We start from the raw sequence: 23141 nt of genomic DNA, 5'->3' as shown, positions 1-23141 counted from the left end.
ACTTTCCAGGAGATTCACACCGATCGGGATGGGGACTGGGGAGGGGTGGTAACTCTGGTCTCGGGTCTGGATGTGGTGTAGACGCTGTGACTCATTCCCCACCCCACCCCCCAGGAGTGTGAAGCTGGCCTGAACTTCGCCAACGAACAGGAGGCGGACGACTTCCATAGCATCATTCAGGAGAAGATTCGACTCCGGCAAACCCGACACGGTAGGGGAGGGAAAGAGAGGGAGGGCAGGCAGGGATAGGAGGGATTGCAGAGGAAGGAATGGGAAGGAAGCAAGGTGGGGAGGGGAGGTAGAAGAAAAGTAGGGTGATGAGACTGAGGGAGAGGAGGAGGCCAGCAGAGGGTTTGGAGGGGAGGAGGTTGGAGACAGAAAAAAGGGAGGGGAGAGGACAGGGGTAGAGAGGGAGGTGGAGAAAGAGGGGAGGGAGGAAGGGTGAATGGGAAAGAGGGAGAAGATGGGTGAGGGGAGGTGAGAGAGCTGTAGAGGAGGGGGAAGGAGTGAGTGCAGAGGAGGGAGGAAGAGGGAAACAATATAGGGGTGGATGAGCATCCAGAGAGAGATGAGGCCAGATCTTCACCCACACCTCACCAAGTCTTCCCTCCTTTCCTCCTCCACAGAGAAACGGCACCATGGCCCCCCTCCTCCGCCCCAGGTCCCGGAGGGTAAGTATCGCCGGTCAGTCGCCTTCCTCCCGCTGCCCCCCCACCTCAGCAACCTCGAGGCCCCGGGGCCTAGATCTGTATTAGAGCGAGATCTGGGATTGTGAAGCTTCTGAGAGGAGAGGACAGCAACCTACACCCTCCCCTTTCCCATTCGCCGGGCCTACAGGAGGAGGCCGAGACAGGAGCCTGGGCCTCACCTTGTTAGGGAGGTGTAACGAAGTGAGGGGTGAAATGAAGCCTATCACTCCCACGCAGCTCCAACTTGCCATGTGTCCGGAATGGAGAGACAGAGAGAGATGAGCCTCAAAGACGAAGTTGCCTGTAGCCGGACATCCCCATGGACAGCCATCACTCACAAGGGGAGGGGGAGGAGAATGGGTGGAGTGGGGAAGGGGTGAAGGGAGGGAAGCGGCGGAGGGTGAGCAGAGGGGAGGGGATGCAGAGAATAGCAATGAGGGGCCATAATAATCAGACACACTGCACCTCTTGTGTCTATGCAGGCAAGAGACCAACAATGCCTCTCCCCCAGGTCCCAGCGATGGATCACAGTGGTGAGTAGTGGTAGGAAGGCCATTTACTCAATTGTCCTACACCCGTCCCCATCTCCGTGACCACTCACTCCCCTACACCCCTCCCCGTCTCTGTGACCACTCACTCCCCTACACCCGTCCCCATCTCTGTGACCACTCACTCCCCTACACCCGTCCCCATCTCTGTGACCACTCACTCCCCTACACCCCTCCCCATCTCTGTGACCCCCTCCCTCCCCTACACCCGTCCCCATCTCTGTGACCACTCACTCCCCTACACCCCTCCCCATCTCTGTGACCACTCACTCCCCTACACCCGTCCCCATCTCTGTGACCCCCTCACTCCCCTACACCCCTCCCCGTCACCATGACCACTCACTCCCCTACACCCCTCCCCGTCTCTGTGACCACTCACTCCCCTACACCCGTCCCCATCTCTGTGACCCCCTCCCTCCCCTACACCCGTCCCCATCTCTGTGACCACTCACTCCCCTACACCCCTCCCCATCTCTGTGACCACTCACTCCCCTACACCCGTCCCCATCTCTGTGACCACTCACTCCCCTACACCCCTCCCCATCTCTGTGACCACTCACTCCCCTACACCCCTCCCCATCTCTGTGACCACTCACTCCCCTACACCCGTCCCCATCTCTGTGACCACTCACTCCCCTACACCCCTCCCCGTCACCATGACCACTCACTCCCCTACACCCGTCCCCATCTCTGTGACCACTCACTCCCCTACACCCGTCCCCATCTCTGTGACCCCCTCACTCCCCTACACCCCTCCCCGTCACCATGACCACTCACTCCCCTACACCCCTCCCCGTCTCTGTGACCACTCACTCCCCTACACCCGTCCCCATCTCTGTGACCACTCACTCCCCTACACCCCTCCCCATCTCTGTGACCCCCTCCCTCCCCTACACCCGTCCCCGTCTCTGTGACCACTCACTCCCCTACACCCCCTGTCTCTGTGACCCCCTCCCTCCCCTACACCCCTCCCCGTCTCTGTGACCACTCACTCCCCTACACCCCTCCCCGCCTCTGTGACCCCCTCCCTCCCCTACACCCCTCCCCGTCTCTGTGACCCTCCCTCCCCTACACCCCTCCCCATCTCTGTGACCACTCCCTCCCCTACACCCCCTGTCTCTGACCCCTCCCTCCCCTACACCCCTCCCCGTCTCTGTGACCCTCACACCCCTACACCCCCTGTCTCTGTGACCCCTCCCTCCCCTACACCCCTGTCTCTGTGACCCTCCCTCTCCTACACCCCCTGTCTCTGACCCCTCCCTCCCCTACACCCCTCCCCATCTCTGTGACCCTCACTCCCCTACACCTCCTGTCTCTGTGACCCCTCCCTCCCCTACACCTCTCCCCGTCTCTGTGACCCTCCCTCCCCTACACCCCCGTCTCTGTGACCCTCCCTCCCCTACACCCACTGTCTCTGTGACCACTCTCTCCCCTACACCCTCTGTCTCTGACCCCTCCCTCCCCTACACCCCTCCCCGTCTCTGTGACCCTCACTCCCCTACACCTCCTGTCTCTGTGACCCCTCCCTCCCCTACACCTCTCCCCGTCTCTGTGACCCTCCCTCCCCTACACCCCCGTCTCTGTGACCACTCCCTCCCCTACACCCCCTGTCTCTGACCCCTCCCTCCCCTACACCTCTCCCCCGTCTCTGTGACCCTCCCTCCCCTACACCCCCTGTCTCTGTGACCACTCCCTCCCCTACACCCCCGGTCTCTGACCCCTCCCTCCCCTACACCCCCGTCTGTGACCCTCCCTCCCTGTCTCCGTGACCCTCCCTCCCCTACACCCCTGTCTCTGTGACCCCTCCCTCCCCTACACCCCACCCCTGTCTCTGTGACCCTCCCTCCCCTACACCCCCTCCGTGACCCCTCCCTCCCCTACACCCCCTGTCTGTGACCCTCCCTCCGCTACACCCCCTCTCTGACCCCTCCCTCCCCTACCCCCCTCCCCTGTCTCTGTGACCCTCCCTCCCCTACACCCCCTGTCTCTGTGACCCACCCTCCCCTACACCCCTCCCTGTCTCTGTGACCCTCCCTCCCCTACACCCCTCCCCTGTCTCTGTGACCCTCCCTCCCCTACACCCCCTGTCTCCGTGACCCCTACCTCCCCTACACCCCCTTCCTGTGACCCTCCCTCCGCTACACCCCCTGTCTCTGACCCCTCCCTCCCCTACCCCCTCCCCTGTCTCTGTGACCCTCCCTCCCCTACACCCCGTCTCTGTGACCCTCCCTCCCCTACACCCGTCCCCATCTCTGTGACCACTCACTCCCCTACACCCCTCCCCGTCACCATGACCACTCACTCCCCTACACCCGTCCCCATCTCTGTGACCACTCACTCCCCTACACCCCTCCCCATCTCTGTGACCACTCACTCCCCTACACCCCTCCCCATCTCTGTGACCCCCTCACTCCCCTACACCCCTCCCCGTCACCATGACCACTCACTCCCCTACACCCCTCCCCGTCTCTGTGACCACTCACTCCCCTACACCCGTCCCCATCTCTGTGACCACTCACTCCCCTACACCCCTCCCCATCTCTGTGACCCCCTCCCTCCCCTACACCCGTCCCCGTCTCTGTGACCACTCACTCCCCTACACCCCCTGTCTCTGTGACCCCCTCCCTCCCCTACACCCCTCCCCGTCTCTGTGACCACTCACTCCCCTACACCCCTCCCCGCCTCTGTGACCCCCTCCCTCCCCTACACCCCTCCCCGTCTCTGTGACCCTCCCTCCCCTACACCCCTCCCCATCTCTGTGACCACTCCCTCCCCTACACCCCCTGTCTCTGACCCCTCCCTCCCCTACACCCCTCCCCGTCTCTGTGACCCTCACACCCCTACACCCCCTGTCTCTGTGACCCCTCCCTCCCCTACACCCCTGTCTCTGTGACCCTCCCTCTCCTACACCCCCTGTCTCTGACCCCTCCCTCCCCTACACCCCTCCCCATCTCTGTGACCCTCACTCCCCTACACCTCCTGTCTCTGTGACCCCTCCCTCCCCTACACCTCTCCCCGTCTCTGTGACCCTCCCTCCCCTACACCCCCGTCTCTGTGACCCTCCCTCCCCTACACCCACTGTCTCTGTGACCACTCTCTCCCCTACACCCCCTGTCTCTGACCCCTCCCTCCCCTACACCCCTCCCCGTCTCTGTGACCCTCACTCCCCTACACCTCCTGTCTCTGTGACCCCTCCCTCCCCTACACCTCTCCCCGTCTCTGTGACCCTCCCTCCCCTACACCCCCGTCTCTGTGACCACTCCCTCCCCTACACCCCCTGTCTCTGACCCCTCCCTCCCCTACACCTCTCCCCCGTCTCTGTGACCCTCCCTCCCCTACACCCCCTGTCTCTGTGACCACTCCCTCCCCTACACCCCCGGTCTCTGACCCCTCCCTCCCCTACACCTCTCCCTCTGTCTCCGTGACCCTCCCTCCCCTACACCCCCGTCTGTGACCCTCCCTCCCTGTCTCCGTGACCCTCCCTCCCCTACACCCCCTGTCTCTGTGACCCCTCCCTCCCCTACACCCCACCCCTGTCTCTGTGACCCTCCCTCCCCTACACCCCGTCTCCGTGACCCCTCCCTCCCCTACACCCCCTGTCTGTGACCCTCCCTCCCCTACACCCCCTCTCTGACCCCTCCCTCCCCTACCCCCCTCCCCTGTCTCTGTGACCCTCCCTCCCCTACACCCCCTGTCTCTGTGACCCTCCCTCCCCTACACCCCTCCCTGTCTCTGTGACCCTCCCTCCCCTACACCCCTCCCCTGTCTCTGTGACCCTCCCTCCCCTACACCCCCTGTCTCCGTGACCCCTCCCTCCCCTACACCCCCTTCCTGTGACCCTCCCTCCGCTACACCCCCTGTCTCTGACCCCACCCTCCCCTACCCCCTCCCCTGTCTCTGTGACCCTCCCTCCCCTACACCCCGTCTCTGTGACCCTCCCTCCCCTACACCCCCTGTCTCTGTGACCCTCTCTCCCCTACACTCCTCCCTGTCTCTGTGACCCTCCCTCCCCTACACCCCTCCCCTGTCTCTGTGACCCTCCCTCCCCTACACCCCCTGTCTCTGACCCCTCCCTCCCTGTCTCCGTGACCCTCCCTCCCCTACACCCCCTGTCTCCGTGACCCTCCCTCCCCTACACCCCCCTCTGTGACCCCCCTCCCTCCCCTACACCCCCTCTCCGTGACCCTCCCTCCCCTACACCCCCTGTCTCTGACCCCTCCCTCCCCTACACCCCTCCCCATCTCTGTGACCCTCCCTCCCCTACACCCCCTGTCTCTGACCCCTCCCTCCCTGTCTCTGTGACCCTCCCTCCCCTTCACCCGCGTCTCTGACCCCCCCTCCCTCCCTATCTCCGTGACCCTCCCTCCCTGTCCCTGACCCCTCCCTCCCCTACACCCCCTGTCTCTGTGACCCTCCCTCCCTGTCTCCGTGACCCTCCCTCCCCTACACCCCCTCTCTGTGACCCTCCCTCCCCTACACCCCCTGTCTCTGACCCCTCCCTCCCCTACACCCCCTGTCTCTGACCCCTCCCTCCCCTACACCCCCTGTCTCTGTGACCCCTCCCTCCCCTACACCCCCTGTCTCTGACCCCTCCCTCCCCTACACCCCCTGTCTCTGACCCCTCCCTCCCCTACACCCCCTATCTCTGTGACCCTCCCTCCCTGTCTCCGTGACCCTCCCTCCCCTACACCCCCTGTCTCCGTGACCCCTCCCTCCCCTACACCCCCTTCCTGTGACCCTCCCTCCGCTACACCCCCTGTCTCTGACCCCTCCCTCCCCTACACCCCCTTCCTGTGACCCTCCCTCCGCTACACCCCCTGTCTCTGACCCCTCCCTCCCCTACCCCCCTCCCCTGTCTCTGTGACCCTCCCTCCCCTACACCCCGTCTCTGTGACCCTCCCTCCCCTACACCCCCTGTCTCTGTGACCCTCCCTCCCCTACACTCCTCCCTGTCTCTGTGACCCTCCCTCCCCTACACCCCTCCCCTGTCTCTGTGACCCTCCCTCCCCTACACCCCCTGTCTCTGACCCCTCCCTCCCTGTCTCCGTGACCCTCCCTCCCCTACACCCCCTGTCTCCGTGACCCTCCCTCCCCTACACCCCCCTCTGTGACCCCCCTCCCTCCCCTACACCCCCTCTCCGTGACCCTCCCTCCCCTACACCCCCTGTCTCTGACCCCTCCCTCCCCTACACCCCCTGTCTCTCTGACCCCTCCCTCCCCTTCACCCCTGTCTCTGTGACCCCTCCCTCCCCTTCACCCCCATCTCTGTGACCCCTCCCTCCCCTACACCCCCTGTCTCTGACCCCTCCCTCCCCTACACCCCCTGTCTCTGACCCCTCCCTCCCCTACACCCCCTGTCTCTCTGACCCCTCCCTCCCCTTCACCCCCGTCTCTGTGACCCTCCCTCCCCTACACCCCTGTCTCTGTGACCCCTCCCTCCCCTTCACCCCCATCTCTGTGACCCCCCTCCCTCCCTGTCTCCGTGACCCTCCCCGGCTGCCAGTGTTGCTCACTCTGGTCCGGTCCGGTCCGGCCCTCCAGGCTCCGAGCTCCAGTCTGCCCCGACCTCTGGCTCGCTGCTGATGCCCACCATGCCGATCCAGAATCCGGATATCACCTCATACCGGTACCGGGGCTTACCGGCCTCTGCGCCCGTGGACAAGAAGAAGGCCAAAGGGAAGGGCAAGAAGAAGATGACCAAGGCCGACATCGGGGCGCCTTGCAACTTCCAGTGAGTGTCAGGGGTCGGGGGTCGGGGGCCGGGTCCCGCTCTGGCTGGGCTGGGGACCGCGATCCTTAGTCCAGGTCAGTTGTCGGTGGCCGTGGGTCGGCGGGTCGGGGGTCCAAGGTCGGCGGGGGCCGCGGTTGGGGATCATGGGTCTGCCCTGGGTGTGGGGCCGGTGGTCTGCCACCTGTATCGGGTGCGAGGGTTCGCGGGTCTGGGGTCGATGATCCAAGGTCAGGGGGCACTGGGATCAGTTATCTGAAGGACGGAGAGGGATTCTGGAGGGTCAAATTCAATGGCTGTCCTTCTCTCACCCACCCCTGCCACATCCCCGTCCCCTTTAACTGGCATAATCCCAACCCATCCCTTTAATTTGTGGCGCCCATCCCTTTAACTCACTGTACCTCAACCCTGTAATTGGGCATCCACCACTCCACTGGTACTGATTCACACTAAATGCCCTCTTTGAGGTCCCGAGTGAGTAAATGTACCCCGTTTCCTTTCCAGGCACGTTGGACATGTGGGATGGGACCCCAACAGAGGATTTAATGTAAGTGGCTCCCCACCTTCCCGACCAGCTCCGAATTACAATCATCGTACCTCCTGGTCTGGGAGGGGGGTATCATGGGAGGATATCACGGAGACAAAGATTGATGTGGGGGAGGGAGGGGCTCACTGAGACAGGGTGGGGTGTTGGGGAGGAAGGGGTAAGAGATGGGAGGGGTGCAGTGGAGGGAGGGGTTCACAGTTGGGGAGGGGTGTGGGGGAGGGAGGGGGTCACAGAGAGGGTAGAGTGAGGGAAGCTGAGAGGTGGGGAGGGTGTAGAGGAGGGAGAGGGTCATAGAGATGGGATTTGTGAAGGGGAGGGAAGGGGGTCACAGAGACAGGGAGGGGTGTAGGGGGAAGGGGTCACAGAGACAGAGAGGGGTGTAGGGGGAAGGGGTCACGGAGATTGGGAGGGGTGTAGGGGGAAGGGGTCAGAGACAGGGAGGGGTGTAGGGGGAAGGGGTCACAGAGACAGAGAGGGGTGTAGGGGGAAGGGGTCACGGAGATTGGGAGGGGTTTAGGGGGAAGGGGTCACAGAGACGGAGTGGTGTAGGGGGAAAGGGTCAGGAGATTGGGAGGGGTGTAGGGGAAGGGGTCACAGAGACGGGGAGGGGTGTAGGGCGAAGGGGTCAGAGACGGGGAGGGGTGTGGGGGGAAGGGGTCACAGAAGGGGAGGGGTGTAGGGCGAAGGGGTCAGAGAGACAGGGAGTGGTGTAGGGGGGAAGAGGTCACAGAGACTGGGAGGGGTGTAGGGGGAAGGGGTCAGAGACGGGGAGGGGTGTAGGGCGAAGGGGTCAGAGACGGGGAGGGGTGTGGGGGGAAGGGGTCACAGAAGGGGAGGGGTGTAGGGCGAAGGGGTCAGAGAGACAGGGAGTGGTGTAGGGGGGAAGAGGTCACAGAGACTGGGAGGGGTGTAGGAGGAAGGGGTCACAGAGATGGGGAGTGGTGTAGGGGGGAAGGGGTCACAGAGACGTGGAGTGGTGTAGGGGAAGGGGTCACAGAGACGGGGAGGGAAGGGGTCACAGAGACTGGGAGGGGTGTAGGGGGAAGGGGTCACAGAGACGGGGAGGGGTGTAGGGCGAAGGGGTCAGAGACGGGGAGGGGTGTGGGGGGAAGGGGTCACAGAAGGGGAGGGGTGTAGGGCGAAGGGGTCAGAGAGACAGGGAGTGGTGTAGGGGGGAAGAGGTCACAGAGACTGGGAGGGGTGTAGGAGGAAGGGGTCATAGAGATGGGGAGTGGTGTAGGGGGGAAGGGGTCACAGAGACGTGGAGTGGTGTAGGGGAAGGGGTCACAGAGACGGGGAGGGAAGGGGTCACAGAGACGTGGAGTGGTGTAGGGGAAGGGGTCACAGAGACGGGGAGGGGGTGTAGGGGGATGGGGTCACGGAGATTGGGCAGGGTGTAGGGGGAAGGGGTCACAGAGACGGGGAGGGGTGTAGGGGGAAGGGGTCACAGAGACAGGGAGGGAAGGGGTCACAGAGACGTGGAGTGGTGTAGGGGGAAGGGGTCACAGAGACAGGAGGGAAGGGGGTCACAGAGACCGTGGAGTGGTGTAGGGGGAAGGGGTCACAGAGATTGGGCAGGGTGTAGGGGGAAGGGGTCACAGAGACGGGGAGGGGTGTAGGGGGAAAGGGTCACGGAGATTGGGAGTGGTGTAGGGGGAAGGGGTCACGGAGACGGGGAGGGAAGGGGTCACAGAGACGTGGAGTGGTGTAGGGGGAAGGGGTCACAGAGACGGGGAGGGTCTCACTGCTCGGAATTGCCGCAGGTTAACGAGATGGATCCGGACCTGCGGAACCTTTTCCAAAAGGCTGGTATCAGCGAGGATCAGATGACGGATGTCGAGACCTCGAAGGTGCTGTACGACTTCATCGAGCGGCAGGGCGGCCTGGAGGTGTGAAAAAGGAGATGGCAGAGACAAGGTGACGGGCGAGGGTTGTGTGGCCTGGGTGTGGGTCGGTGTGACTCTCACAATGTCGTGCCACTGCTGTCCATGAGGGTGGGGGGGTCGGCCCTGGTTCACTGTGTGGGTGGGGGGTCGCCCTGGTTCACGGTGTGGGGGGGGGGTCGGCCCTGGTTCACTGTGTGTGGGTGGGGGTCGGCCCTGGTTCAGTGTGTGTGTATGGGGGGGGGGGTCGGCCCCTGGTACACTGTGTGGGTGGGGGGTCGGCCCTGGTTCACTGTGTGTGGGTGGGGGTCGGCCCTGGTTCACTGTGTGGGTGGGGGGTCGGCCCTGGTTCACTGTGTGTGGGTGGGGGTTGGCCCTGGTTCACTGTGTGGGTGGGGGGGGGGGTCGGCCCTGGTTCACTGTGTGTGTGGGGGGGTTGGCCCTGGTTCACTGTGTGTGTGGGGGGTCGGCCCTGGTTCACTGTGTGTGGGTGGGGGGTCGGCCCTGGTTCACTGTGTGGGTGGGGGGTCGGCCTGGTTCACTGGTGTGTGGGTGGGGGGTCGGCCCTGGTTCACTGTGTGTGGGTGGGGGGTCGGCCCCTGGTTCACTGTGTGTGGGGGGGGGTTGGCCCTGGTTCACTGTGTGTGGGTGGGGGGTCCGGCCCTGGTTCACTGTGTGGGTGGGGGGTCGGCCCTGGTTCACTGTGTGTGGGTGGGGGGTTGGCCCTGGTTCACTGTGTGTGGGTGGGGGGTCGGCCCTGGTTCAGTGTGTGTGTATGGGGGGGGGGTCGGCCCTGGTTCACTGTGTGGGTGGGGGGTTGGCCCTGGTTCACTGTGTGTGGGAGGGGTCGGCCCTGGTTCACTGTGTGGGTGGGGGGGGGTCGGCCCTGCTTCACTGTGTGGGTGGGGGGGGGGGTCGGCCCTGGTTCACTGTGTGTGGGGGGGGTCGGCCCTGGTTCACTGTGTGGGTGGGGGGTCGGCCCTGGTTCACTGTGTGTGGGTGGGGGGTTGGCCCTGGTTCACTGTGTGTGGGTGGGGGGTCGGCCCTGGTTCAGTGTGTGTGTATGGGGGGGGGGTCGGCCCTGGTTCACTGTGTGGGTGGGGGGTTGGCCCTGGTTCACTGTTTTGTGGGAGGGGTCGGCCCTGGTTCACTGTGTGGGTGGGGGGGGGTAGGCCCTGCTTCACTGTGTGGGTGGGGGGGGGGGTCGGCCCTGGTTCACTGTGTGTGGGGGGGGTCGGCCCTGGTTCACTGTGTGGTGGGAGGGGGTCGGCCCTGGTTCACTGTGTGGTGGGGGGTCGGCCCTGGTTCACTGTGTGTGGGTGGGGGGTTGGCCCTGGTTCACTGTGTGTGGGTGGGGGGTCGGCCCTGGTTCAGTGTGTGTGTATGGGGGGGGGGTCGGCCCTGGTTCACTGTGTGGGTGGGGGGTTGGCCCTGGTTCACTGTGTGTGGGAGGGGTCGGCCCTGGTTCACTGTGTGGGTGGGGGGGGGGTCGGCCCTGCTTCACTGTGTGGGTGGGGGGGGGGTCGGCCCTGGTTCACTGTGTGTGGGGGGGGTCGGCCCTGGTTCACTGTGTGGTGGGAGGGGGTCGGCCCTGGTTCACTGTGTGGTGGGGGGTCGGCCCTGGTTCACTGTGTGTGGGTGGGGGGTCAGCCCTGGTTCACTGTGTGTGGGGGGGGGGTCGGCCCTGGTTCACTGTGTGTGGGGGGGGTCGGCCCTGGTTCACTGTGTGTGGGAGGGGTCGGCCCTGGTTCACTGTGTGGTGGGAGGGGGTCGGCCCTGGTTCACTGTGTGGGGGGGGGGTCGGCCCTGGTTCACTGTGTGGGGGGGGGGTCGGCCCTGGTTCACTGTGTGTGGGTGGGGGGTCGGCCCTGGTTCACTGTGTGTGGGGGGGGGGTTGGCCCTGGTTCACTGTGTGTGGGTGGGGGGTCGGCCCTGGTTCAGTGTGTGTGTATGGGGGGGGGGGTCGGCCCTGGTTCACTGTGTGGGTGGGGGGTTGGCCCTGGTTCACTGTGTGTGGGAGGGGTCGGCCCTGGTTCACTGTGTGGGTGGGGGGGGGGGTCGGCCCTGCTTCACTGTGTGGGTGGGGGGGGGGTCGGCCCTGGTTCACTGTGTGTGGGGGGGGTCGGCCCTGGTTCACTGTGTGGTGGGAGGGGGTCGGCCCTGGTTCACTGTGTGGTGGGGGGTCGGCCCTGGTTCACTGTGTGTGGGTGGGGGGTCAGCCCTGGTTCACTGTGTGTGGGGGGGGGTCGGCCCTGGTTCACTGTGTGTGGGGGGGGTCGGCCCTGGTTCACTGTGTGTGGGGGGGGTCGGCCCTGGTTCACTGTGTGGTGGGAGGGGGTCGGCCCTGGTTCACTGTGTGGGGGGGGGGTCGGCCCTGGTTCACGGTGTGGGTGGTGGTGGGGGGGGCTACAGACGTTTAGCAACACGGGTGCAATTACCCTGAAGAGCATGAGCACTCTATTTGCCACCTCCCGCAGGATTAGCTCCCCCCTGTACCTAATGAAGTGGCCACTGGGTGTATGTCCGTGGTTTTCCGCTGCTGTCCCATTCTGCCCACCTGTTGCTCTTCTGCACAGCACCGTGGTAACGTGGATATTCCGGTTCCTGTCAGCCCGGTCCGTTCTCCGACCTGCGCGTTCACGCTCAGGACTGCTGCTCGCTGGGGGGGGGGGGGGGGGTGGCGGGTTGTTTGCACCGTTCTCTGTGTGTGAAAGCACCAGGAGGTGGCCGCTGATGTGTGTGTTCAGGGGCAGATGTGGTGATGTGGACACTACATGTGTGGTTGTTTAGTATACAGCTGTTCAGGTATGGCGTTGTGGTGACCTGTGGTCAGTCCGGATGTCCACAGTGAGCACTGATGTGAAGGTGCTGTGACACAGCTGTTCAGTCCTGGTGTGCACAGGCGTGAGTGTGAGCCGGTAAAAACATGAGTGTGAATATACACCGAGTGGCCACTGTATTAGGGACCTACCTGTATTAGGTACACCTACCCATTACTGCAAGTGTCTAATCAGCCAATCATGTGGCTGCAACTCAATGTAAAAGCATGCAGACACGGTCAGGAGGTTCAGTTGTTGTTCAGACCAAACATCAGAACGGGGAAGAAATGTGACATTGAGTGACTTTGACTGGGAATGATTGCTGGTGCCAGACGGGGTGGTTTGAGTATCTCAGGGACTGCGGATCTCCTGGGATTTCCACACACAACAGTCTCAGGCGTTGGCAGAGAACAAAAGTGGAGCGGCAGTTCTGTGGGTGAAAACCGGCTGTTAATGAGAGAGGTCAGAGGAGAGTGACCAGGCTGCTTCAAACTGACAGGCAGGTGACAGTAACTCAAATAAACACGGGTTACAGCAGCGGTGCGCAGAAGAACCTTGAATTGGATGGGTTACTGCAGAAGAAGACCACGAGTTTACACTCGGTAACCATCAATGTCCCCCGTCCTCCAAGGAATTTAAACTGCACACAGAAGGTCGTCACTCTCTACCTCGCTGGCGTGTTGAGAATATTTCACGATCGTCCACGATCACGTTTCCTATTCCGGTGTCTGGTGCGGACAGAGCCAACAACGTGGAGGCTTTAGAACTAGTTTGATGATACCGTTGTTATTGAGATCCGGAGAAGGGCGTGGAGGGCTGAAGGACTGCAGTTCATTTAAGGCCGAATGTAGAAATTGTTCCACCGAAAGCTCATGGGGTCAGGGGAGTGCAGGTTCGAGAAATATTAACTCACACACACACTGGAGTTACCTGTCTGTGTTGCCGCGATGCCAAGGTTGCTGGAGAATTTGCAAGCGGGAAGAAGTTGGAAACTTGACGCTTCAGGGCGTCACTTCGCAAGCAAATCGCAAATCGAAGCTCCAGCGGGAAACCCCCTCATTGCCCGTTCTGCAGATGAACGAGAGCGGAAACAGAACAAACCCAGAGGAGATCGAAGTTCTCCCGGGTTTGCCAGCCGTTAAAATGAATATTTCTGTCTATAATACTCAGCGCCCACGTGCTGTTGTCATGGGGCACACTGGGCAGTACAAGTTGGAGGGAACATTGCTGGCCGCTCGCAGCAAGCGGAACTGATGAAAGGCCATGGAGGGAATGTGAAAACGTGAGGCGCAGCGGGAGGCTGAGGGTTCAAATCTAGAGATCAGAGGTTTAAGATGAGAGAGGGGAGAACCTGGGACGAGCGGAGGCAGGAAGGGGCGGTATTTACGGAGGAAAGTCTGGCAGGGGCTGGAAACTCTCTGCGAGGGCGCGGAAGCCCGGAATGGGGGTCGGAGACGGACAGTGCGGCACAGTTGAGCCCCAGTGCTGATGCGCTGGGCGAGGTGAAGCAGCTGTGGCCAGTACAGATGTGCATGGTGAAAATGTGTCGGGTTTCAGAAATGCATTTGATCAGGGGATATAGCCGTGAATGAGACAGGTGCATGTCCTGGGGCAGATCTGTGCCTCGACAGATGTGACCCTCGCAGTCGCCCGCTGCGCCAGATGTTTTGCCTAAGATGATCCCACTAACGAAATCTTTTTCTCTCATTCTTCCCTCAAATCTAGATATGGCTCCGCCCCCACCAACTCGCTCTGGACCCCTGCCCCCTGTCCCACCTCCGTCCAGCCGGGCGAGGCAGGGTCCCCTCCCGCCTCTGCCTTCAACGGCCGCGCCCCAAGCCCCCTCCCCGGGCCGCGGGCCGCTCCCTCCACCACCCCAGAGGGGACCGCCACAGAGGTCCGCCCCGCCGCCCTTCAACCGCTCCACCGGCCCCCCTCCCCCTCCCCCTCCTGCCCCGGTGTCGGTGGGTGGCCCTGCACCGCCCCCGCCCCCGCCGCCGCCCCCACCCCCGCCCCCACCCCCGGCCTCCTCGGGACCCGCTCCTCCCCCGCTCCCGGCAGGGGGCGCACGGAAACCGGACTTGTCCGGCTCCGGAGGCCGGGGGGCTCTGCTGGACCAAATCCGCAGCGGCATCCAGCTCAAGACGGTGAGTGCCTTCCGTCCAGTAACCGAGAGGAGGGTGGGGAACGCGGGGAGGGAAACGCTCTGGGGGGGGGTGGGTTTACTGGGAGATCAGATAGCGGGGGGCGGGGCGTGGGTCGGATTATCTGGCATTCCTCACGATCGGAATGTGGTATCTCGCAAGGATATATAGAAACGGAAACTGCACAGTGCTCCCGGTGCGGGTCCGACCCGGGGATAAGGAGACGTGGGCTGTGTATGGTGCTCGCGGTGTGAGTCCGACCCGGGGATACGGAGACGGGGGCTGTCTATGGTGCTCCCGGTGTGGGTCCGACCCGGGGATACGGAGACGGGGGCTGTGTATGGTGCACCCGGTGTGGGTCCGACCCGGGGATACGGAGACGGGGGCTGTGTATGGTGCTCCCGGTGTGGGTCCGACCCGGGGATACGGAGACGGGGGCTGTGTATGGTGCTCCCGGTGTGGGTCCGACCCGGGGATACGGAGACGGGGGCTGTGTATGGTGCTCCCGGTGTGGGTCCGACCCGGGGATACGGAGACGGGGGCTGTGCATGGTGCTCGCGGTGTGGGTCCGACCCGGGGATACGGAGACGGGGGCTGTGTATGGTGCTCCCGGTGTGGATCCGACCCGGGGATACGGAGACGGGGGCTGTGTATGGTGCTCCTGGTGTGGGTCCGACCCGGGGATACGGAGACGGGGGCTGTGCATGGTGCTCGCGGTGTGGGTCCGACCCGGGGATACGGAGACGGGGGCTGTGTATGGTGCTCCCGGTGTGGGTCCGACCCGGGGATACGGAGACGGGGGCTGTGCATGGTGCTCCCGGTGTGGGTCCGACCCGGGGATACGGAGACGGGGGCTGTGTATGGTGCTCCCGGTGTGGGTCCGACCCGGGGATACGGAGACGGGGGCTGTGCATGGTGCTCCCGGTGTGGGTCCGACCCGGGGATACGGAGACGGGGGCTGTGCATGGTGCTCCCGGTGCGGGTCTGACACAGCGAAACGGAGACGGAAATATGACATTCGGCCCATCGTCTATTCCCGCACCAGTGCTGCTCCCTCTCCTGCCTTGTTCCTGAAATCTTTGATATCCTCGCCAATTAGTAACCTATCAACCTCCGCTTTAAATATACCCAATGACTTGGCTTCCACAGCCGGCTGTGGCAATGAATTCCACAGATTCACCTCCCTCTGGCTAAAGAATTTTCTCCTTATCTCTGTTCTAAATGGCATCCATCTATTCTGAGGTTGTGTCCTCTGGTCCGAGGCTCCCCCACATCCTCTTCATATCCACTCTATCTAGGCCATTCAATATCTGACATGTTTCAATGAGATCTCCCCTCTAAACTCCAGCAAAGGCAGACCCACACCCATCGAATAATCGTTTCATCCCTGGCCTCACTGACAAACCTCCTCTGGACCCTATCCCATGCCAGCACATCTTTTCTTCGACAAGGGCTCCCAAACTGCTCACGGTACTCTGACCAACGTGATCAGCGTCACGTCTGTGTTTTTTAAAAATATATTCCTCACCGTCGACTCAACCCGCATATCGACCTTTAGAGAATCCAGCACGAGGATTCCCTCCGCACCTCCGGTTTTTGAATTTTCTCCCCGTTTAGCAAGTAGTCTACGCTTTTACTTATTCTACCAAAGTGCATGAGCCGACACTGCCACTTCTGAGCCGATTCTCCTACTCTGTCTAAATCCTACTGCAGACTCCCCGCCTTCTCAAAACTACCTATCTTCGTATCGCGCACTAACTCAGCCGGAAAGCCATCAATTTCTTCATCCAAACCATCGTGAAAAGCAGCAGTTTCCACACTGCCCCGTGCTGACGACCAATCAGAGAAGGGTCTCTTTATTCCCTCCTGCCAATCAGCCAGTGATCATCTGTGGCAGCATCTTTCCTGTACTGCCACGGACTCTTGTTAAACAGCTTCTTGTCAAAGGCCTTCTGAAAATCCAAGTACACAACATCCACTGACTTTCCTGCCTGGTATTTCCTCAAAGAATTCCAACAGATTTGTCAGCCAGTATTTCCCCTTAAGGAAACCATGCTGACTTTGGCCTATTTTGTCACGTGCCTCAAGGTACCACAAAACCTCATCCTTAACAATCGACTCCAACATCTTCCCAGCCACTGGGGTCAGGCTGACTGGCCTACAATTTCCTGCCTTTTGTCTCCCTCCCTGTTTTTTTAAGGAGTGGAATGACATTTACAATTTTCCAGTCCTCTGGAACCACTCCAGAATCTAGTGATTTGAGAAGGTTTATTACTAGTGTGTCCAGAATCTCTTCAGCTGCCTCTTTGAGAACCCCTGTGTGTGGCGCATCTGGTCCAGGTGACACACCCGAAGTTCTGGCATACTGCAGGAGTCTTCTACAGTGAAGACAAACACAAAATCCTTATTGTGTTCGTTCACCGTTTCTTTCTATCTCTACTGTCATTTTCCAGTGGTTTAACTTCCATTCTCACCTTTTTTAAAACAAAACATATCTGATGTATCCCCTGATAATATTGTCTAGCTTACCTTCATATTTCATCTTGTTCCTCCTTATTGCTTTTTCAATTGCCTTCTGCTGGTTTTTAAAAGCTTCCCAATTCTCTACCTTCCCACTAATTTTCACTATATCGTATGCCCTCTCATTTGCTTTTATGCTGTCTTTGTCTTCCCTTGTCGGCCACTTTGGCTCATCCTCTCTTTAGAATTCTTCTTTGGGATGTAGTTATCCTCCGCTTTCTGAATTGCTCCCAGAAACTCCAGCCATTGCTGCTCTGCCGTCATCCCTGCTAGTGGCCCCTTCCAATCAACTTCGGCCAGTTCCTTCCTCATGTCTTTGTAATTCCCTTTGCCCCGCTGTCATACTGATACGTCTCCCTCTCAAATTGTATGGTGAATTCTATCATATTATGGTCACTGCCTCCCAAAGATTCCTTTACCTTCAAGCTCCCTAATTACGTAATACCCAATCCACAATTGCCTTTTCCCTAGTGGGTTCTAAAAAGCCATCTCATAGGCATCCTACAGATTCCCTCTCTTGGGATCCAACACCAACCTGATTTTCCCAATCCACATGCATATTGGCATCCTCCATTAAAGATTGTAACATTGCCCTTTTGAAATGTTCTTCTATTCCCCATTACACTTTGTACCCTTACATTTTGGCTACTGTTTGGAGGCCCGTATACAACTCCCATCAGGGTATGTGTCCTTGGAGCTTTTTAAAAACTCTACCCACAAGGATTCTACATCTTCTGATCCTATGCCACCTCTTTCTAAGGATTTAATTTCATTTTTTACCAGCAGAGCCACGCCAGCCCCTCTACCTACCTGCCTGCCCTTTCCATTGCCCAATGTGTAACCTTGGACATGAAGCTCCCAACAATGTTTGGTTTCAGCTACGACTCTGCCGTACCCACCAGTCTCCAACTGAGCTACAAGATTATCGACCTTCCACTGTGTGTGTGTTCAGATAAAGCATTCAGTCCTGTATTCATCACCCTCTTCAGTTTTGTCCCCGTGACCAGCAGTGAAATTCTTATCCCTTTTGAAAATTTTTGTCTTTTTATTTATTCTGCAGGCTTCCCTGCACTCTCCTTCCCTTTTACTTCATCCTCACTTTCCAAACTGTTGAACTATTTAACTTTTAAGACAAGCTCAACCCATCCCACTGACAGCAATTTTGCCCCATCAACTGCCCGTGCTTCCTCACAGACTCACCACACCCCACATCTACCTCGAAACCAATTCCCCATCATCCTCCCTATCACTCTGGTTCCCAACCCCCTGAACAGCTCCTGCAAACTGCCCGAAGGGTACCGATCCCCTCACCCGGGTTCAACCCGCCCCTTTCGTACATGTCATACCCTCCCCACAAGGGATCCCAGTGATCCAGAAATCTGAAACCCTGCCCCCCATATCAATTCTTCAGCGACACGTCCATCCGCCACATCATCCTATTCTCACCCTCAATAGCGCCTGGTAGTCCACAGATTCCTGCTTTACAGCTTTCTGCCTGTCTCCCTAACATCCACCTTCAGGCCCTTTGCTTTTCTACCTGTGCCATAGGTGCCAATATGTACCAAAACCTCCAGCTGCTCATCCTTCCTCTTCAGAATGCCTTGGACCCAATCGGAGATGTCCCTGTCCCTGGCATCTGGGAGGCAAAATACCATCCGGGTATCTCGTGTCCATAGAATACCCAGTCTGCTCCTCACACTATGGAATCCCCTCGCAGTTCTGCATTTCTCTTCCCCCCCACCCCCCCCACTTCCCTTCTGAGCCACAGGGACAGACTCATTTCCAGAGAACCATCTCGCAGTGGCTTCCCCTTGGTCGTCGTCCCGCCCACTTGTAAATTTCTAATTGAGGGGTACAGCCACAGGGGTACTCTGCCTCTCCTAACAATCTACCTCCTCATTCTCCCCCGTGAGCCGAAGGTCATCAAGCTGCAGCTCCAGTTCCTTGACGTGGTTTTTAAGGAGCTCTTTGTGCAGATGTAGTCATCAGGGAGACTGGGGATCTCGCACACTGCCAACCCCTCACTGCACTCGGAGAGGGACTTACCATGGAGCCCATGCCTGGGACTTACCCTCCGGGAAGTCCCAAAAGGCCCCGCATTTCAGGAACTGTGCGCAGTGCTCCTGGTGCCCCAGAGATATGGAGGAAGGAACCATGCACACACTGTGACCCAGCAATATGGGAACTGTGCACGGTGCTCCCAGTGTGGGTCTGACCCAGGGATACAGAGATGGGAGCTGTGCACGGTGCCCCCGGTGTGGGTCTGACCCAGGGATACGGAGATGGGAACTGTGCACGGTGCCCCCGGTGTGGGTCTGACCCAGGGATACGGAGATGGGAACTGTGCACAGTGCTCCCGGTGTGGGTCTGACCCAGGGATACGGAGACGGGAACTGTGCATGGTGTTCCCAGTGTGGGTCTGACCCAGGGACACAGAGATGGGAACTGTACACGGTGCTCCCGGTGTGGGTCTGACCCAGGGATATGGAGATGGGAACTGTGCACGGTGATCCCGGTGTGGGTCTGACCCAGGGATACGGAGATGGGAACTGTGCACAGTGCTCCCGGTGTGGGTCTGACCCAGGGATACGGAGACGGGAACTGTGCATGGTGTTCCCAGTGTGGGTCTGACCCAGGGATACAGAGATGGGAACTGTACACGGTGCTCCCGGTGTGGGTCTGACCCAGGGATACGGAGATGGGAACTGTGCACGGTGATCCCGGTGTGGGTCTGACCCAGGGTTGAGATGGGAACTGTGCACGGTGTTCCCAGTGTGGGTCTGACCCAGGGATACGGAGATGGGAACTGTACACGGTGCTCCCGGTGTGGGTCTGACCCAGGGATATGGAGATGGGAACTGTACACGGTGCTCCCGGTGTGGGTTTGACCCAGGGATACGGAGATGGGAACTGTGCACGGTGCTCCCGGTGTGGGTCTGACCCAGGGATACAGAGACGGGAACTGTACACGGTGCTCCCGGTGTGGGTCTGACCCAGGGATATGGAGATGGGAATGTACACTGTGCTCCCAGTGTGGGTCTGACCCAGGGATACGGAGACGGGAACTGTGCATGGTGTTCCCAGTGTGGGTCTGACCCAGGGACACAGAGATGGGAACTGTACACGGTGCTCCCGGTGTGGGTCTGACCCAGGGATATGGAGATGGGAACTGTGCACGGTGATCCCGGTGTGGGTCTGACCCAGGGATACGGAGATGGGAACTGTGCACAGTGCTCCCGGTGTGGGTCTGACCCAGGGATACGGAGACGGGAACTGTGCATGGTGTTCCCAGTGTGGGTCTGACCCAGGGATACAGAGATGGGAACTGTACACGGTGCTCCCGGTGTGGGTCTGACCCAGGGATACGGAGATGGGAACTGTGCACGGTGATCCCGGTGTGGGTCTGACCCAGGGTTGAGATGGGAACTGTGCACGGTGTTCCCAGTGTGGGTCTGACCCAGGGATACGGAGATGGGAACTGTACACGGTGCTCCCGGTGTGGGTCTGACCCAGGGATATGGAGATGGGAACTGTACACGGTGCTCCCGGTGTGGGTTTGACCCAGGGATACGGAGATGGGAACTGTGCACGGTGCTCCCGGTGTGGGTCTGACCCAGGGATACAGAGACGGGAACTGTACACGGTGCTCCCGGTGTGGGTCTGACCCAGGGATATGGAGATGGGAATGTACACTGTGCTCCCAGTGTGGGTCTGACCCAGGGATACGGAGATGGGAACTGTACACGGTTGTCCCGGTGTGGGTCTGACCCAGGGATACGGAGATGGGAACTGTACACGGTGCTCCCGGTGTGAGTCTGACCCAGGGATATGGAGATGGGATCTGTGCACGGTGCTCCCGGTGTGGGAGCGGTCGGGGTCACACCACACTCACTGACCCACAGTGGTTGGGGTCACACCACACTCACTGACCCACAGTGGTTGGGGTCTCACCACACTCACTGACCCACAGCGGTCGGGGTCACACCACACTCACTGACCCACAGTGGTTGGGGTCACACCACACTCACTGACCCACAGCGGTCGGGGTCACACCACACTCACTGACCCACAGTGGTCGGGGTCTCACCACACTCACTGACCCACAGCGGTTGGGGTCACATCACATTCACTGACCCACAGTGGTCGGGGTCTCACCACACTCACTGACCCACAGCGGTTGGGGTCACATCACATTCACTGACCCACAGTGGTCGGGGTCTCACCACACTCACTGACCCACAGCGGTTGGGGTCACATCACACTCACTGACCCACAGTGGTCGGGGTCTCACCACACTCACTGACCCACAGCGGTTGGGGTCACATCACATTCACTGACCCACAGCGGTCGGGGTCACACCACAGACACTGACCCACAGTGGTCGGGGTCACACCACAGTCACTGACCCACAGTGGTCGGGGTCTCACCACACTCACTGACCCACAGCGGTCGGGGTTAATGTAGGGGTCACACCACACTCACTGACCCACAGTGGTCGGGGTCTCACCACACTCACTGCCGCCTCTCTCTTCAGGTGACTGACACACCAGAGCCGGCGCAGGCCCAGGAACAGGACGGAGAGGGTTTAGTCGGAGCCCTGATCATGGTGATGAAGCAGAGGAGCAAAGTGATCCACTCATCCGGTACGTCACAGTGCCTCCGGGAGGGAGCAAAGGAGGCGCAATGAGGAGGGAGTGGTTGGCATTGAGGGAAAGCCCTGAGAGGGTTGGTAAAGGAGTGATACAAGGGACAGACGCCATCATGGGCGATCAGAAGGGGTGGGGGGGGGCGCGCACCGAGATGTGGCGGCGCCCTACCGCGTGGGATCTTCCTGTGACCCCAAGAGAGGCGGAATGCTCTTCCCTCACTGCCCCTTCGAAGGGCTCAGACTGTTCAGAGCGGGGTGGGTTCGTGCAATTCTGCGGGGAAGTTGACCCTAATGCTCCAAGCTCAGCCCCAACGTCATCATGTGGAACTTCAGTGTAATGTCTGAACTCCGGAGTTTGATGCCAGTGCACAAAACATTTCCAACTCTTCCTCATGTGGGCAGCAGGGATTACTCTGAGGGCTTGTGGGCAGTGTTCAGCTGACGATGCCCCCTTCCCCCTCCAGCACTCACTGCCCTCAGAGGGAGTGTGAGTCTGTGTGTGTAACCCCGGGGTGAGAAGCGTCACTGTGGGGAATGACGAACAGCCGTCACCAGCAACCCCACCCAACCGTCACAAATCGACATATTGCCTTTCTTCCACAGACGAAGGAGACGACGATGCAGGAGATGACGAGTTTGAGGACGACTGGGATGATTAACTGGTTTCGCAGGGACCAGTGGATCTACGCAAAGCACCAGCACTCTCCCAACAATTCTCAAATCGCACTGCACGGTCATCTTAATGTGAGGGCATGTGTGGCATTGATCAGAGTGGTTGCTGGGTGCATCATCTAATGCCGTGAAGCTCCCGCCACACCGTCCCATCACACACTCCCGGGGTCAGACACAGAGTGAAGCTCCCTCCACACCTTCCCATCACACACTCCCGGGGTCAGACACAGAGTGAATCTCCCTCCACACCGTCCCATCACACACTCCCGGGGTCAGACACAGAGTGAATCTCCCTCCACACCGTCCCATCACACACTCCCAGGGTCAGACACAGAGTGAAGCTCCCTCCACACCGTTCCATCACACGCTCCCGGGGTCAGACACAGGGTGAAGCTCCCTCCACCCCGTCCCATCACACACTCCCGGGATCAGACACAGAGTGAAACCCCCTCCACCCCGTCCCATTACACACTCCCGGGGTCAGACACAGAGTGAAAACCCCTCCACCCCGTCCCATTACACACTCCTGGGGTCAGGCACAGAGTGAAACTCCCTCCACACCGTCCCATCACACATTCCCGGGGTCAAACACAGAGTGAAGCTCCCTCCACACCATCCCATCACACACTCCCGGGGTCAGACACAGGGTGAAGCTCCCTCCACCCCGTCCCATCACACACTCCCGGGATCAGACACAGAGTGAAACCCCTTCCACCCCGTCCCATTACACACTCCCGGGGTCAGACACAGAGTGCAACTCTCTTGCCACGACCGCCTGCAGTCGATGCTCTCTCTCTGACCAAGCCAACCCTGCAGCATTTTCCTCTGCCTGCACCAACAATGCAGCCTCCTTGAAGGCTTTGCCAGCCTCTGGTGCCACTAACTGCTCCAAATGCAGTGCCTGTTCCTTTACTAGAATATCCAATAAAAGTTTTCTACTGGT

General features: G+C 60.4%; 1 protein-coding gene across 1 annotated transcript; it reads left to right on the top strand.

The window, feature by feature from the left end:
* On the top strand, positions 1-23141 carry LOC132380727 (actin nucleation-promoting factor WAS-like). The gene is given in 9 exon segments (XM_059949718.1): positions 1-211; positions 627-671; positions 1172-1222; positions 6779-6968; positions 7470-7512; positions 9276-9458; positions 13861-14361; positions 21413-21521; positions 22130-23141. Coding segments are annotated over 7 exon segments (1119 nt in total). The 5' UTR covers positions 1-211; positions 627-671; positions 1172-1185; the 3' UTR covers positions 22186-23141.

Source organism: Hypanus sabinus, chromosome 24 (genome assembly GCF_030144855.1).
Source record: "Hypanus sabinus isolate sHypSab1 chromosome 24, sHypSab1.hap1, whole genome shotgun sequence".
Lineage (NCBI taxonomy): Eukaryota > Metazoa > Chordata > Chondrichthyes > Myliobatiformes > Dasyatidae > Hypanus > Hypanus sabinus.
Note: the sequence above shows the minus strand (reverse complement) of the source record. Positions and strands in the feature narration are given on the sequence as shown.